The sequence below is a fragment of the Sphaeramia orbicularis genome, chromosome 4 (assembly GCF_902148855.1).
Source record: "Sphaeramia orbicularis chromosome 4, fSphaOr1.1, whole genome shotgun sequence".
Lineage (NCBI taxonomy): Eukaryota > Metazoa > Chordata > Actinopteri > Kurtiformes > Apogonidae > Sphaeramia > Sphaeramia orbicularis.
Genome location: NC_043960.1, coordinates 12,639,041 through 12,654,730, shown reverse-complemented (window position 1 = coordinate 12,654,730; position 15,690 = coordinate 12,639,041). Strand labels below are relative to the sequence as shown.

General features: G+C 39.3%; 1 protein-coding gene across 7 annotated transcripts in view; it reads right to left on the bottom strand.

The window, feature by feature from the left end:
- LOC115417494 (discs large homolog 1-like protein) overlaps positions 1-15,690 on the bottom strand; it is a 135,994-nt gene that overhangs the window by 76,774 nt on the left and 43,530 nt on the right. For 2 of the 7 annotated variants that reach the window (XM_030131449.1, XM_030131447.1), the window contains exons 3-4: positions 11,757-11,807; positions 9,939-10,064 (exon numbers count right to left, since the gene is read on the bottom strand). The exons of 3 other annotated variants lie outside the window; for them this stretch is intronic. In XM_030131449.1, coding sequence (XP_029987309.1) covers positions 9,939-10,064; positions 11,757-11,807 — 177 coding nt within the window. Of the gene's footprint in view, positions 1-1,922; positions 2,208-9,938; positions 10,065-11,756; positions 11,808-15,690 lie in introns of those variants that run through there. 2 more of the 7 variants (XM_030131450.1, XM_030131452.1) reach the window with 2 other exon arrangements.

Here is a 15,690-nt window from a genome sequence, read left to right as displayed (position 1 = left end):
AGTTTTACTTGATTTTTTTTTATGTACAGAATAAAACTTTAGAGAGCTATTTTTAAACTTTTCAGTTAACTTTATAAAGAGAAACTGCTGGGACCTCTCGGTACTGTTTGCTTCTAAATAATATTTTTAAGTTGTGCTTTAGAATAAACATTATTTAGTATTATGAAGGATATTCAGTGAGTTTTTTGCTCTTGAATTTGTGTTACTCTTAATTTTGACACTAATATCTAAAATTGTATTTTATATACAGTCGCGGAAAAAAATGATAAGACCACCCTTGTTTTCTTCAATTTCTTATTCATTTTAATGTCTGGTACAACTAAAGGTACATTTGTTTGGACAAATATAATGACAACAACAAAAATAGCTCATAAGAGTTTAATTTAAGAGCTGATATCGATCCATTTTCCATGGTTTTCTTAATAATAACCAAAATTACTTAAATTCTTACATCAATATCTATGGCATTGTACTGCCAAAAACAGTGCTTTTAGGCATTTCATGTTTTCTTTTCTGTCTGTTTTAGTCCCACGATACACACAGAAGTTAGTACTTGATTGCTTAACCACTGTTTTTGATGACTTTTAATGGTCTAATAATTTGTTCAGCAACTGTGTATATATACAGTATATACACACATATTTTACCAAATAAGGCTCATCTGACTCGTTGATTACTAATAATGGATATTGGTTATCTGCCGTTCAAACCATGGTTGACCCCTGTATGCAAACCAGATTCCTACTTTCCCAACTAGTGTCCTTAGCTGGTAAAATACATTAAACTGGGGCTTTTAGAAACTAGATGCAAATGTAATCAAAAGTGTGTGACTAAATGATTCATGCAGTTTTGCTGACCAGAGGCACAAGTGCACATTTAGTCGAGGCAGAATGAAACACTCTTAGGGAAGAATCCAGTATCAGCAGGTGGAGCTGGGTCTGGGCTCAGAAAGGGCCAATCACATCAGCTCACAGCAGCCATATCCTAATGGGGCAAGAGTTCATACAATGTTCAAACTGGAACACACACATTCAGCAGGTGAAAACAGGACAAAAAAAAAAAAAAAAAAAAAACAGTTTCCCATTTCAGTGGAGAATCCTAAACCCACGGCCCACATGTGTTAACTTCACGATTCACAAATTCATTTTCTTGAAGGGAAAATGATGTATTTTTTCATAGACATTAAAAGGTGAAAAGGGCAGAGCCATCACAGTTGTTGCAGTCTCCAAATGCTATAAAGTTGCCACAGTCGACCTATGCATCATCCACATGCGTGGGCTCTGTGGCTGTGCCTCAACTGCTACAGCACAGAACTACAAAGTCAGCTTAACTCAGCACAACAACTCATGCCTCAGCATTTATTTAAGTAGATGCAAACCATCTCTCACTGTGATTTGTATACCTCTGTGTACTACAACGCAACAAAGGAACCATATAAATATGTGACGTGATGATCACATATTTCATCAGGTAAACCTCGCACCTTTCCCTCCTTGGAAAGATTTAGATATCAATGTCAACTCGGCTCTATTGCCAATGGACTGTTCAGCTAAATGATGGCTTTGCCATGGCAACACACCAGCTCTGTGGATCTCCTACACCATGCCAAGGCTCATTTCCATGACAACATTATCAAAAATCTAAACCACAAACAGTTTTTTTTTTGTTTTTTTAATATCAATTCAAAAACCACCTGCCTCCCTGTTTTGGCTAAGAAACTGAAACTAGAGTATGCTTCCTAACGTAATGACCAGCCCTATGTACTCTATACACACACACACACACACACACACACACACACACACACACACACACACACACACACACACACACACAAAAGCCCAGGTTACGTTACACGCTTCCCACCCTGATCCCCTACCCCCTTCAGGCATAATACACACACAGACTGTGAGGGGTGGTACCTGGCTGGCTGTGATACAGTCAGTGAAGGCACTCCTCCTGGAAAAGAACATAAGAAGCTGCTGCCAGCGAGAGGAGGAGGTAGAGGGGGCGGAGGAGGCGGGCGAGGAGGTGGAGGGGGAAGACGTGTGCGGAGGTGCCAGTTCTTCTGAGGAGCCCCGTTTGGGCCCTAGCTTCTGTTTGACTCCTAGACCCGCCCCTTGACCCCCGGACGCCCCACCTACCCTTGCACTGCGGGGGTAGAGGGTGTTGTTGCCAAAAATGTAGTTCATATTCTCTGCTGTCTGTTCTTGTTTTAGACAGACGATAAGGAGTTCATGTTGTAGCGCTTTCCCACTGCTTCATCTCCACCTTCTCTCTCCTGTCGCTTTGTTCTGTCTGCATTCAAGGTGTTGTTCTTAATTATACAGTCCGACTTGTCTCGTTTGCTGGCTCCTGCTTAAGTTTGTCTTGATATTATTGATGATATTTTCATCTTCTCACCTCCTATTTATAATCTCTTGTTTTCTTTTTCCTTTTGTTTTCCTCCGCTCCCTTAGAAATGAGAGAGCAGCTGGCAGATGGAGATATAAGGAGGAGGAGGAGGTAGAAAGTAGAGGGCAGGTAAACAGAGTCCTCTCAGAGTTTGATAATTAGTCCATCTGTCAGGGTCCATGTACATCCATCTACTGATCGATCCTTCAACCCGTCTGTCTTGCTCATCCATTTGTTCATCATCCCATCTTCTCTCTATCCAGGAGAAATGTCCAATATCCACATGTCTGGAAGACCCAAATCTCTCCTCTTTAAAACTCCTGTCTCTCCTCTTCTCTTCAGAGAGAAGTGAGGAGCAGAGTGGGCCAGGCAACGGCAGGATATAAGGATTGATTATTTAAGGAAGTTCACTTTGTCTTCCTCCACTCCACCTCTTCCTTCTTCCCTCCCTCCCTCTCTCCCTCCAAGGAGATGACCAGTCAATCTCCCCTCTGTCACTGCTCCCATTAGTTATGGGAGAAAGAAGAAGGGAGGGAGGGATGGGTGGCTGGATGGATGGGTGAAAGAAGGGAGGTGGACGGATGCATGCGAGGAGGAGAGCATCTGAAGTAGGTGGATGGTTGGAAGAATCATACTGCAACTCTTCTGTTTCTCCTCCCTCCCTCCTACATCTCTGATGTCGCTCCAAGTCTCACTCTCTCTTCTTGTCTCTCTCACTCAGTACGTAATTCAGTCTCTCTTTCTCTCTTTTCCACCCACCCCCCACCCACCCTCTCTCTCTCTCTCTCTTTCTTTCTTTCTCTCTCTCTCTGACTGTCTTTCAGCAAATTGTCTTTTCCAGTCTTTTATTGGAGCTGCAACCCGACGCCTCTCTCTCTCCCTCACTGTCAGATATCATTACTGGTACAAGCCACACCCCTAGATTCTGGTCAACCAATGACATAACACGGCCGCCTCTACTCACACACCGTCAAACATGCATGTGCACACAATGATGCCTGTTGCAAACTGTGGTGGTAGAAGGGGGTAAAAACCCCGCAGAGACAAATTCCAGTCCTTTATAACCTGAATGATGTGGCAAGTCAGTTAAAATAAATAATGTACATGTGTGCTTGTGTGTGTTTATGTGCATCCTTGCATTAGCTGAAATGTTTGTTGCTGATATGCATTATTTGTGTGTGTGTGTGTGTGTGTGTGTGTGTGCGTGCGCAGGAGAGAGCTTCTCCTGAGGCTGTTTCCAGACACTGCAGCACCCAACTCTCCCACACACTCTCCGTCTCATGCACACACAAACACACACCAACACACACACACAGACATACAGGCATAGAGCATGACACCAGAATGGAAAACAACAGGCTGTTGCTGGGCACCGACTGAGATAAAAGAAAAGACAGACGAGAGAGGCGAGGGAGGAAAAAAGGACTGGAGTGGAGAGGAGAAAGTAGAGAACCAGGCTACCAAGTGTCCTCACAGCATCCCTGAAGCTTGGCAGATACTCAGAGAGGCCTTGTGAATGCATTGAAATAGCTTGTTTCTAGGCAAGTTAATGAGGAGCCAAGTGCTAGCTCCATAAGGTAGGTAGGTGTCAAGTACAACTAAAGTGAGTTGTTTGCAATGGTATATCACCATGTTTTAGGTTTGCAGCTACTGTAGCCACCCAGAGGATTAGCCACAGGTGGAGCAGGACCCCCTGTCACAGCTTCTTCCTGTGTTTCCTTGGGAACTGCTTCTATGGCAACTGCTTTCTGAGTCCTGAAATACACCTTACATTGGCCAACTAATGTGATGTGTCTTACAATCTGGATGGTGGTCATGCTTTTTATTTACTTTGTAGGATTTTGAGAGCACTCTACACTTAGCTCTGATTGTGTCGTGAGGTTGCATGAGGCTCGTATTCATAATTATTGTATGAACATTATGAACATTAGACGGCAGTTGGTGTTCTTCCAGTTTTCAGAAGCAGACAGGAGTACTGGTAAGAAAGATAAGCATTGTACGACCGGAGACACAGGCAGCAGAAAAACATATTGGAGCTACCTTAAAAAAAAATCTGTAAACAATTCTGACTGTTTTATATCCTTCTAGGTATCATAAATCATTGACAAAAACTGTAATTTTACATCACAGAATACATATATTACTGTACTACTGCTGCCTATATTGGTTAGTTAACATCTATTATAGTGTAACTTTGGTGTTTTAACATGTTAGATTGGATCCAAACTAGGAAACAAACCTATCTAGCAACAACAGACCTGCAGCTTCTGTTTTCAGAGAGGTGCAATTTCTGTATTTTGAGCAAAAAAGGTGGCTTCGAATAGCACTTCAGGGCTTCACATCACTGTCAGAAAGGTAAAATGGTGAAAATATTCTAAATATAGTCCAAACTGATACTGATTTTTTAAGTGTTTCAGTTTTTTTTTTAGGTGGCACTGAAAAGTGACCAAGACAAGCTCACTTTAAATATCCAAAATACTACAAACATATTTTGAATGTTATACGTCTATACGTCTAAAAAAAAAAATGCAGACCATTACAGTGGATGCTAATGGTACACTAAATAAATAATAAGTATACTGAGACATAGCATAGGGCATATATTTTTTTCTGACAGCTTTGTATGAAACAAGAAAAACCACATGGTCAACATTAAACAAGCCTTTGTACAGGTTGCTGACTTTAAGATATTGATTTAAAAAAAAAAAATGTTCCTATTAACAAAGTGTACTCACAACATTCAGTGCAAAAACATACAATTGCATCCTGCAGCTCCCACAAGAATGAAACAACACATCAGTCACATTGCCTGCAGTGTCAACGCGCAGTGAGCTATCATCATAACTGCCACAAATTACAACTGGGACCATATTATTAGCACCTGCCACTCACCGGCTTCAGCCTGTCTGTGTGCAGTCGGCCACCATAACAAAACACGCATTACAGAGACATGTCAGCTGACACAACAACAATTATGTGACACACCGGCTATATCACAACCATAGCTGCCTTAATCTGCCTGTCTCTCTTTCTTTTTTCTTCTCTCTCCCACTCTCCAGTCAAATGTCAGCCAGTGAATGCCAGCTATATTAATATTTCAGGACCAATTAAATAAAAGCACACATCATGCATGTTTAATGCCTGACTGCTGAGAGAGCCAACTTTGCCCTTCTATCCGCGACAGGTAGGCCGGACTACTGACAGAGCCTTGCATAGAAACACTGCGTTCACTTTTTAAATTGTTTCCTTCTCTTGTTCTGGCTGTAGTCCCACCATAGTCTGACCCATAACCTATTTTGGATCCCAGTTCAGCGGGCCTTAGACAGTCTGAACCCAATAGCACGGTAACCCAGTAACACCGCAGTTACAGAGTGTGTTGGACTATATCACAACAGGCTCCAACACATCATTTTTTACAAGTGCTTACATGAGAACCCTGACATAAACTATAGTAATGTACACCAGAGGATAAGTTAGTGCAGCATTAACTATTATAGCTGCAGTAGTTTTATTGTAATTTTTTTCTGCCTAGTTTACTCAGTTCTGGTTCTAATTATTGTTACCATTATAATTATCACCATGGTTGTTATAGTTAGCATTGTTGATATGTTCTTGTGAGGGTCTTCGCCACTTTCTTATCCCCTTCTCTCTTCCCCCTTCCCCCTGTTCCTTCATGTCAGGTCCAGCATCAAAATGTGGTTCAACAAAACTCAAAATAAAGACAGTCTAATATCAAGGGGAGCCTCATATACTTTATGAAGTTTCCCTTGGCAAAGCAAATTTGTTGACACAAAAAAGCAGCCAGACCACCATTCCGCTGTTAAGTGAAAAAAAAAAAAAAAAAAAAAAAAAATAGTTGCAGAAGAAGAACTTTGTGAATACCGACAAGCAACTAAAACCTCCTGACTTCATCACATTGTGTCGTCATCATTTAATTAATTTTCTCTTATGGTATATTTAGGTTTGCATTATCAAAACCCATAAAGGTTTGATCTTGTGGCTTGAAGCACTGAAAGTCAGACGCCGTGCAGATCTATACCGTGGTCTATTCAACTGGATCCTAACCATTCTGGCTTCCTACCAGCCCTTGCATTAGATACCTTGTAGATTCTGGTAAGGACCATTTTGAACAGCTATGTCCAGCTCCCTTGGTAGATACAGGGGCAATAGAGAAACAGACGTAAGGAACTGCAAGCCATGCAAAGCACCTGCTTAAACACAGGAAGAATCCATACAGGCTTCAGTCTTTTCAGAATACAAGAAGGTGGGTGTTTTTCTTTTCGGCAACACTATACTTCCTCTAAGGAGAACAAGATGCTTTCAGTATTAATTACAGCAATACTAAATCATTTGGAAGATATGACAGATTGATATTATTAATAGTGTGCTTTATGTAATAGTTATTTAATGCTAACTGCTAACTGACACATAAGTTGATTGTCTTTCCTTGTTGTTCCTGCCCTCATTGACAAAGGAAATAAAATATAAATAATTAGGAAGGAAATAGTTTGAGCTAAGTTACATCTCCATGATCAGTTCCGCTCACTTGTGCTTACCCCTTCTCTGTATATCAACAAAAAAGAAACATGATTGATGATACGATGAATGGAAGATTAAAGGCGCAACTACTCTTGGAAACTTCAGCATTGACAAGTTATATATAAAGATCCCTAATTAAAAGTCATCCCCTTCCTCTGTCCTCAAAAAAAAAAAAAAAATCACAGACCAGGTCATTCTCTATATGTGGATACAAGAAAGAAAGTCTGCTTTCATCGTGGGATAACTGCTTAAAATTGTAGGCTATCACAGACCAATTCAGAGAGGACATCAGAGTTGTACCATTGCAGTTAGATGTGGTGGCAGAAAAACAGCTGAAGCGCATGGATGGAAATAGGCAACACCACCAGAATGAGGTAAAAATTGGACTGTGGTGCTGTTTGATGTGAGAAATGTAAGTAATGGTAAGTGTTTTGATCCTAAACACTAATGCTTATGATAGCAAGCCATTAGAGACTCATTTCTACATTGGTTAGTTCCTATCAGGAAATATTAGACAGTATTTCAAATTAGCTGTTTGTCACACTTGAATGCGAAATAAATTATGTAATTAAAAGTATGATGAATTGGTACCAGCTGCAACCACAACACTTTCATTTTTAGCTGCTTTTTTCATAACAGCACACACCATTGTATTATTAGCATTAGCAACATAAGCATGTTATTATTATAAGCTTTATTTAACCAGGAATAAAGCTAAATGAGATTAAAAATCTCCTCTTCAAGAGTATCCTGGCCAAGACAGCAGCAGAAGTTACACAAAATGGAAATCACAGCCATACATCCACACTAATATACACAAACACAATGAAAGTCAGTACTAAAAACAAACTTAAAACTGACAAGAACTTAAATATAAAACATCACCATTATTTTAAAAGGTACTAAAAGTATAACAACAATGTTCCCTAAAAGCATCTGAAAGCCAAACCTAATTCAATCAATTGGTAAAACATCTACACCCACATTTGTCCTTTTCCCATTGATTTAAGAAGACTTGAGGCATGTAAGCAAAGAAACTGTAAACATACACCTGTAGCTGATGTCTGACCACTGTAACAATAGCTGTTTACTCAGACCCGTGACCTATTGACCCAGTAATGAGTACCGGTCATGATACCTCCATTCATTTTGCTGAGGGTTAACTCATTAGTGTCAGACAACGTGTCTTCTGCCAGAAAACCGCTTAAGAAATTGAATTAAGTGTCACTGTGATCCATATTCCTGTGTTGTAAATCAGGTTTTGGCAGTCACAGCTGACACTGTGGCGTTGTCACCGTCTACCACCACCCACAAAGCATGTCCTCCTTACAAAATGCAGAAAAGCTCTATGTGCACTGATAGTCTGTTCAGCTCAGAGGCCCCCGCACACCGCATAAATAACTGTCAAACATTACAGTACGTTTAGTGCATAAGACTTATTAGCTTGTTCTGAGTATTACTGTATCAGCAGGAGGGAAAGTGATTCAATGGGGAGGAGTGATTTGGCTGACTGAAAGGGTGATTAATATCCAGCAACAAATCTGCCCTCTGTCTCTGTGTCTGTCTGCCTATAATTCTCTCTTTATCCCATCTCTTGCCACTCCCTGGTTCTCTTCGTCTTCCCTTCCTTCCTAATTATCTGCATTAGCTTAATGACTAAGAGCCAGTAAGGTCTGTGAATGGCATATGTGTGTGTTGTTTGTGTGTTATACCCCTACAATTCCTCCTCATTCACTCTCTGCAGCAGATATAAATTCAGCCAGTGAAGTTATTTAGGTAAAGTTAATTATCCCGCTGCAGTAAAAGCTGCATTTCGGCTTTAGACTTCCTCAAACAGACGAACAATGACCTATACTATTCCCTTTATACATTTATTATGCCTGCACCAACAACATTCCTTCATTTTCTCAAAAGCTGAATATTAAATAGAGTCTTTACAGGGAGTCTTGATATGGCTTGGACTTCAACACACACCAGCGTTAGCCACTGCTGCCTCCTGCAGTTTAAAAATTGCAACTACATAAAAACTATTTCAACAACTCCCAGAACTGAATGTTCTCTCATCTCTGCATCTGGTGATTATTTTTGTTTTCATCTCATGAAAAAGATTTTGAGGACAAACAAACACAGAGACAGTAGGAAACTATCTCAGTAAACTGATTTTTTTGTGGTTAATTATTGACCTAATGTATTTCTGAAAAAACAGTAAAATGGAGATGACACAAAGGTATAAATGTGCAGAACAAGTTGTGTGACTCTAAAAGTTACATTAATGTGAAACCACATGCACATCACAGAAAGACGTAAAATACACAAAATGTCACAGACAAACACTGTTCACAGTTACAGCGTGGAACGATCCGCACCGAGCCACTTTGGGGTGTGACAAGTGTTTGAAACAATACAATTTTGTACTTAGAACTGTAGATTATTAAAGGATGTTTTTTTAGATTCAAATCAGCATGCTTTAAAACAAAATGCTTAAAGGTGCTCAATGTAAATGTCAAAATAAAGCTGCTATTACAGTGAATTTAATAAATATACAAGTGTAAGAAACATAAATTAAATGCCATTTTTTGCTCCTGTTCTGTTGTTTCACTAAATTACAATAAATTGTATAGCTTTCTGTCTATTATCTGTGTGGGCTCACTTCTATTTTCTGAAGAATATAACCATGTTGAACACAATTTGTCTTTCACTTTTCATCCACCATCTGGTATGAAGAGAACCTGTTACAGTCAGCATTTTTTGCCTGTACTGATCATGTTTAAGGATAAATTTAATGCTAAATTGCTACATGGAGCACCTTTAAATGTTTCTGTTTTATGTATTATAATCTAATCAAGGCAAGAAATATTAACACAGATCCAAAAATCTGTGTTTGAACCAATTGTTTAAAAAAATAATAATAATAACAGCATGCTAAAATACTGACAAAAGACCACTGTGAAGGACTATCATTTGATAGGAATAAACGCATGCGACACGCTCAAAGGCGGGATTACCTGGTGGTAGTAGGCGTGGCTTTGTGAATAGAGGGAGGAGAAAGGTGGGGCAGGGACATCATTTAGTCTCTCTCCCTCTGGCTGAGGCCACGCCTCATCATCAAATGGAAGCTCAGGAGATTCTACCTACGATGCACAGACACAGCTCAGCATGTTGACACACACAAACACACGGTGACACACTAATATGTTAAATTTACATGAGCTTTTGAATTATTAAATGCAAGCTACACTGCGATGCGATCACTGCACAGGTGGTGCATTTTTGTACGTAGATATCAGGTAGTGTTATACACACACAACAGTGGGGGCAATGCAACTGTAGAAGACAAAGTACACAGAACTCTTCAAAGTCTGTTCTGTGCAAACCAGAAGCTCAGCTATTTTAGGATCATCGCTGAAAAAACTAATCTTAACTTGGCTTTAAAGGTTGGGTGTGTAATATTTAGTGACGTTTAGTGGGGAAATTTCAGAATCCAATCACCTGAGTGCCAAATTCATCATCTCTGCTTATAATGGAAAAGGCCCTTGTCAGTGCTGGTGTTTGTTTTTTCCCTTCTGAGCTTTTTAGTTGAGAGGATAATAACTAAGGTAGCACAACACTGTATGCTACCCAATTAGAAAGCCGAAAAAGCAGAATTAGTCTGTTTTGAATTACGGTAGAGTCATGGAGGACTCTGGAAGGGACCTGCTCCCGCTGGCTCATTCTACAAATTAATTCAAATTTTCAGGTGTTTTACACTAATTAAAACATATTTATAAATCTACCACTCCATTTCTGTAATTACAGCCTCCTAAATCTCATATAATGGACCTTCAAATCATCAGAAATGTATTCTGACCACAAAATAAAGACAAAAAGTACCACTGCTGCACCACAGAATAAATGTCCCGTATAATATATGCATGTATTATTTAGAAAAAAAACAACTATGCTCCCGAGACAGTTTGTGTGCATGTGCCTGGAGAGTTAGAAAAAAAACAGAGGGGAAGGGGAGAGAGAGAGAGAGAGAGAGAGAGAGAGAGAGAGAGAGAGAGAGAGAGAGAGAGAGAGAGAGAGAGAGAGAGAGAGAGAGAGAGAGAGAGAGAGAGAGAGAGAGAGAGAGAGAGAGAGAGAGAGAGAGGAGAGAGAGAGAGAGAGAGAGAGAGAGAGAGAGAGAGAGAGAGAGAGAGGAGAGAGAGAGAGAGAGAGAGGAGAGAGAGAGAGAGAGAGAGAGGAGAGAGAGAGAGAGGAGAGAGAGAGAGAGAGAAGGGAACATGAACGTGGGGAGAACAAGATGGCAGCACCATCTGTCATGTAGAAACAAGCCAGATCCAGCACCTGTAGGCACACATACACACAAACCCACCTTTTGCATAGGAGGAGTTCTCAAAATAACCACAACACCCAAATAAACTAACAACACACTGGAGCAAAGAAGACGTCGATGCTGATATTGACAATCCAACAGCAAACCACATGTTGCTGGATTAAGTCATGATCATAAAGCAAGTGGGGATGAACTTCAGGTGTCAACAATAGAGTACAGCATTCAACTAGGTATTTTTTTTTCCCCAAACTCACCTGTAAACCTACACCTGATGCATGCATAACTGATAAATCTAAATGAACATGTAAATATGAAGTAAAACACAAAACATGATACATAATGAAATACTATTAAAATTGCACATCACATCAAGAAAACCCTTTTCTTGATGTTTGAATGTACATCATGCCTGTTGCTTTGATTCACAGCTGTGTGTTTTGGGGAAATTTGGAGGTGGTATACAGCCACAAGGTGGAGCTAAACACTAATACATCAGAACAAACTTAACTGCTACTGATGTGTCCGAAGCTTGTCCAGCAGACAAAGTTTGGACTGACAACTGAGTCAGTGCAGAGAAGAACAAATGACAGTATATGTACAATGAGTTAGAGGTGAACCACCATGACCCACACTCCTCTGTTCTGACTGCCTACAATATGTAGATAGATAGAATGCCTTTACTGTCACTATACAAATGTACAATGAGATTTAAGAGCAGCTCCTTCAGTGCAAACATATACATAGAATAAACAGCATAAAAAACAATACATATCAATGATAAATAAATAAATGTGTCCTAAGATGAAATAAGTTACATATATATGAAATTATATGTATGAATTTTATTTTATTTTTTTTTTAAATTGCAGTTATTGTGGTCAGAATGATATTGCACAGAAAGTAGTAGTATTAATTGCACAGTAGGTGGTTGAGAGGTAGTCTGGATATAGTATGTAGTATGTATGCCAAGGGCTGTCATAAGACATCCAATAAATATACATTCCCACTGTTAATGTAGGGTTTATAATACAAAAAAAAAGTATGAAATACAGAGAATAACCACAAAAAAGCAAGAGACACAGGAAAAAGGATAAAACGAAGAGATAGGAGAGAGTCATCTGTAAAACATGACAGCACTTGTGAATAACATCAAGTAGGTTTTCAGTTGCAAAAAACAACAGAAAATTCAGCAGAAAACACCTGTGGTTACATCTTCAAATTCAGAGTAGTAATTTGTCATTTCCAGCTATGCATATTTTATATTAATTTAATCGACTTGACATGCTTCTGCTAGATTTTCACAACAAAAGACCTTCTCTGTGATTTAAGCGTCACCAGAAAATACTACAATTCCAGAAACTGCAGAGCAAGAAATGTGGAGGATAATGAGCTGTATGCGTGTATGCAGATTTCAAGGGATGAGGATTGTGTGAATGCAGCAGGGAAACCATTGTGTGCATGTGAGAGAATATCTACAAATGTGTGTGGTCGGAGCAGCGCGAGTACAGTGATGTAAGCAGTAATCTACAGACAGATACCGCCCAATCAACCAAAATAAAAAGATTACCAGGCTACGCTGTGTGATTATGTGTGTGCAAGAGGGAGATAGAGAGGGGAAAAGAAAGAGAAACAAAGAAAGGGGGCGCCAGACAGAAACAGACTGAGTGCAGAACAGAGATAGTAATAGGCCTCATTACTAAAAAATGGGACAAGCATTCGACTGAATCCCTGCATACACAGTTCTGCAAAAGTATTCTCCTGGTACAAAGAAAGGCTCTGTGCATGGAGGCAAATTTAGGCCAGTATCCTTGACTTCTAAGTTCTTTCAAATACAACCTATCGAATTTTGCATTAATAAGGTCCCATATTGAGAAACATCGTGCTCCTTCCATATTTACCTGGATGTTTAAAAGAAACTGTGTCTTCTACATAGATGGGGATGAATATGTATACAGTATGTATACAAAAACAACTATATTTTTCTCCTATCTGTGCTGAGCATATTTCAACAAACAGAAATAAATCTGTAAATAGTCCACTGGCACTGGATAATTTCATGGAATCAAATGAATAAAATCTGTACGAATTGAAGCATGCAATGTGAAACTGAAAAATAAGGCCAAATGAACCTTTTAACTCCTGTAAAATAGATCTTCATTATTCTCCAAAAGATTGTGTAAGTGTGGAAAAGTGACACAAACACACTCTGAAAGACCCCCATCATACAGGAGTGGAGAGATATAGTGAATGACATTTATTTAATGGAAAGATTACATTTTCCTCTTTGTCTTAAGAAAACAGTTTTTATTAAACTCTGGATCAAATGGGTCAAGTATATTCAGCCTTTACAACCAGATTTTGTGGAAGCCTGAACTGTAACTTTGACTTTACCTTATTCTCACTGTTTTTGCATTTATTATAATCTTTAACCTCAACTAATCTCTTCTCCCTGATTTTATTTATTTTCTCAATTTGTACACATGTTCCGTCTCCCAATATGTATGAAGTCACTGAAATGTATAAAATATATGCATGGCAGTGGGTCCAAAACGGCTCCTGATATAACACGTGTAATATAAACTGCTATTCCAAAATAAAAAATTATTAAAAAAAAAAAAAAACAACACTACGAAAACAGATGTGCTTTTGTGAACACCTGTGTACAGATCACAAAACTGCTCTTAAAACACTTGCAAATTTCCAGCTTAAGTTGCCGCAGATCTGAGTGACCAATGACGATGAAAAGGACAGTCAGACCGCCCACTCACTGGCAGGTTGATGCTGAATGTGTAGTTCATTTTCGCAATGGAAAATTCTGCATTTCATTAACTTAACTCTCCATCCATCCACTCATATGGATCTGGAAGCAGCCAAAGCAAAGAAGCCCAGACTTGCCTCTCCCCAGCCACCTCCTCTAGCTTCTCTGGGGAAAAACTGAGGTACTCCCAGGACAGCTGAGAGGTATTATCCCTCCAGTGTCTGGGTCTGCCCCGGGGTCTCCTACCAGTTGGACATACCCGAAACACCTTATCAGGGAGGCGTCCAGGAGGCATCCTTAATTAACTAACTGGGTAGCTATCCTTAACTTAACTACAATTTGGAATATGAAGAACTCTAAGAAACACTATAAAGGTAGATTACATAACTAACCAAACATAAGAGAATAAATAAAGCTCAGCACATGATCTAAGTAAATGAAGTGAATAAAGACAATGTGTTGCATGTCTATTCTACTTCTCCTACTTTTATACAGAACAATAATTCTTTATTACCCCATCCCCCAAAACGGAATGCAAGGGGTATTGTTTTTGGTTCGGCTTGTTCGTTTCTTTGTTTCTTTGTTAACACTCTAGCAGCAAAACTATTGGTTGGATTCATACCAAATTAAGTTTATAGATCGCAGTGACCTAGTATAGATCTCATAACATTTTGGGTAAAGTAGATCAAAGTTAAAATTTTTTATGAATTTTTTTTTAATCTTTTTTTTTTTTCCATTTACTTATAATGGGTGAAATTTCCAATTTCTATAAGAACATCAATTTTGTTTCAATTTACTACTTTTTAACTACTTTAATTTACTACTTTCAATTTACCAAAATAAGCTGCAATACATGCGAGGGGCGGGGTTTGTTGTGCCTGGAACCACTTGTTTTAGACATGTTTAGGTGTTGAATGACTACGTTAATATATAAGTATGGTTAAAGCAGTGTATGACTTTCATCACTTATCTTTTCTTTTTAAACCGTGTCTGCTATCATAGCTACCGCTACCATACATGCCTCGCAAGCATACAGGGCCGGGCCCTCACCATTCACTCACTCCTTACAGTACATGTACGATAAGCCTATATAATTACATATTCCAAAAATGCCATGAAACTGATGTCTAAGTATTGTTTTTCAGGATCACACACCCCTTATTTTAGGACGACAATTGACTTGCAGTGATTCCTTCCATTTCTTCTGACCTGGTAGCGGACCCGGTTTCATTGCTTGTTGTCTCCACATTTGTTGCTGCTGCAGCTGTATGGAATTCCCATTCCCACAATGCACTTTGCGACAAAATTTTCGAAAAGGCCCGAGTGACGTTTTGGTATGTAAACAAATTGCTTGTGATGGAGTCATCCTCGAAGTTGTTCACCGTGAGGGAAGTGATTTAGGTGGGTAAGCATGGTAAGATTAATGGATTAGTGTTAATTAGGATATCACTCAGGTTTTACAAATTTTAAGAAAAATTAGTGATGAAAGTCATACGCTGTGTTAAACTGAGATGGGAGTACAGAAGTGTTGGTGGTGTCAGTCTGTCTATTGTGTATGTATGCAACATGGACTAACTGTGACTCTTAGGTAACACTGGTTAACACTGTCAGCTCACACCAAGGTCATGCATGTGCTCCCTGTGTCTGTGCAGGTGTTCTGAGGATACTCTGGCTTCCTCTCACC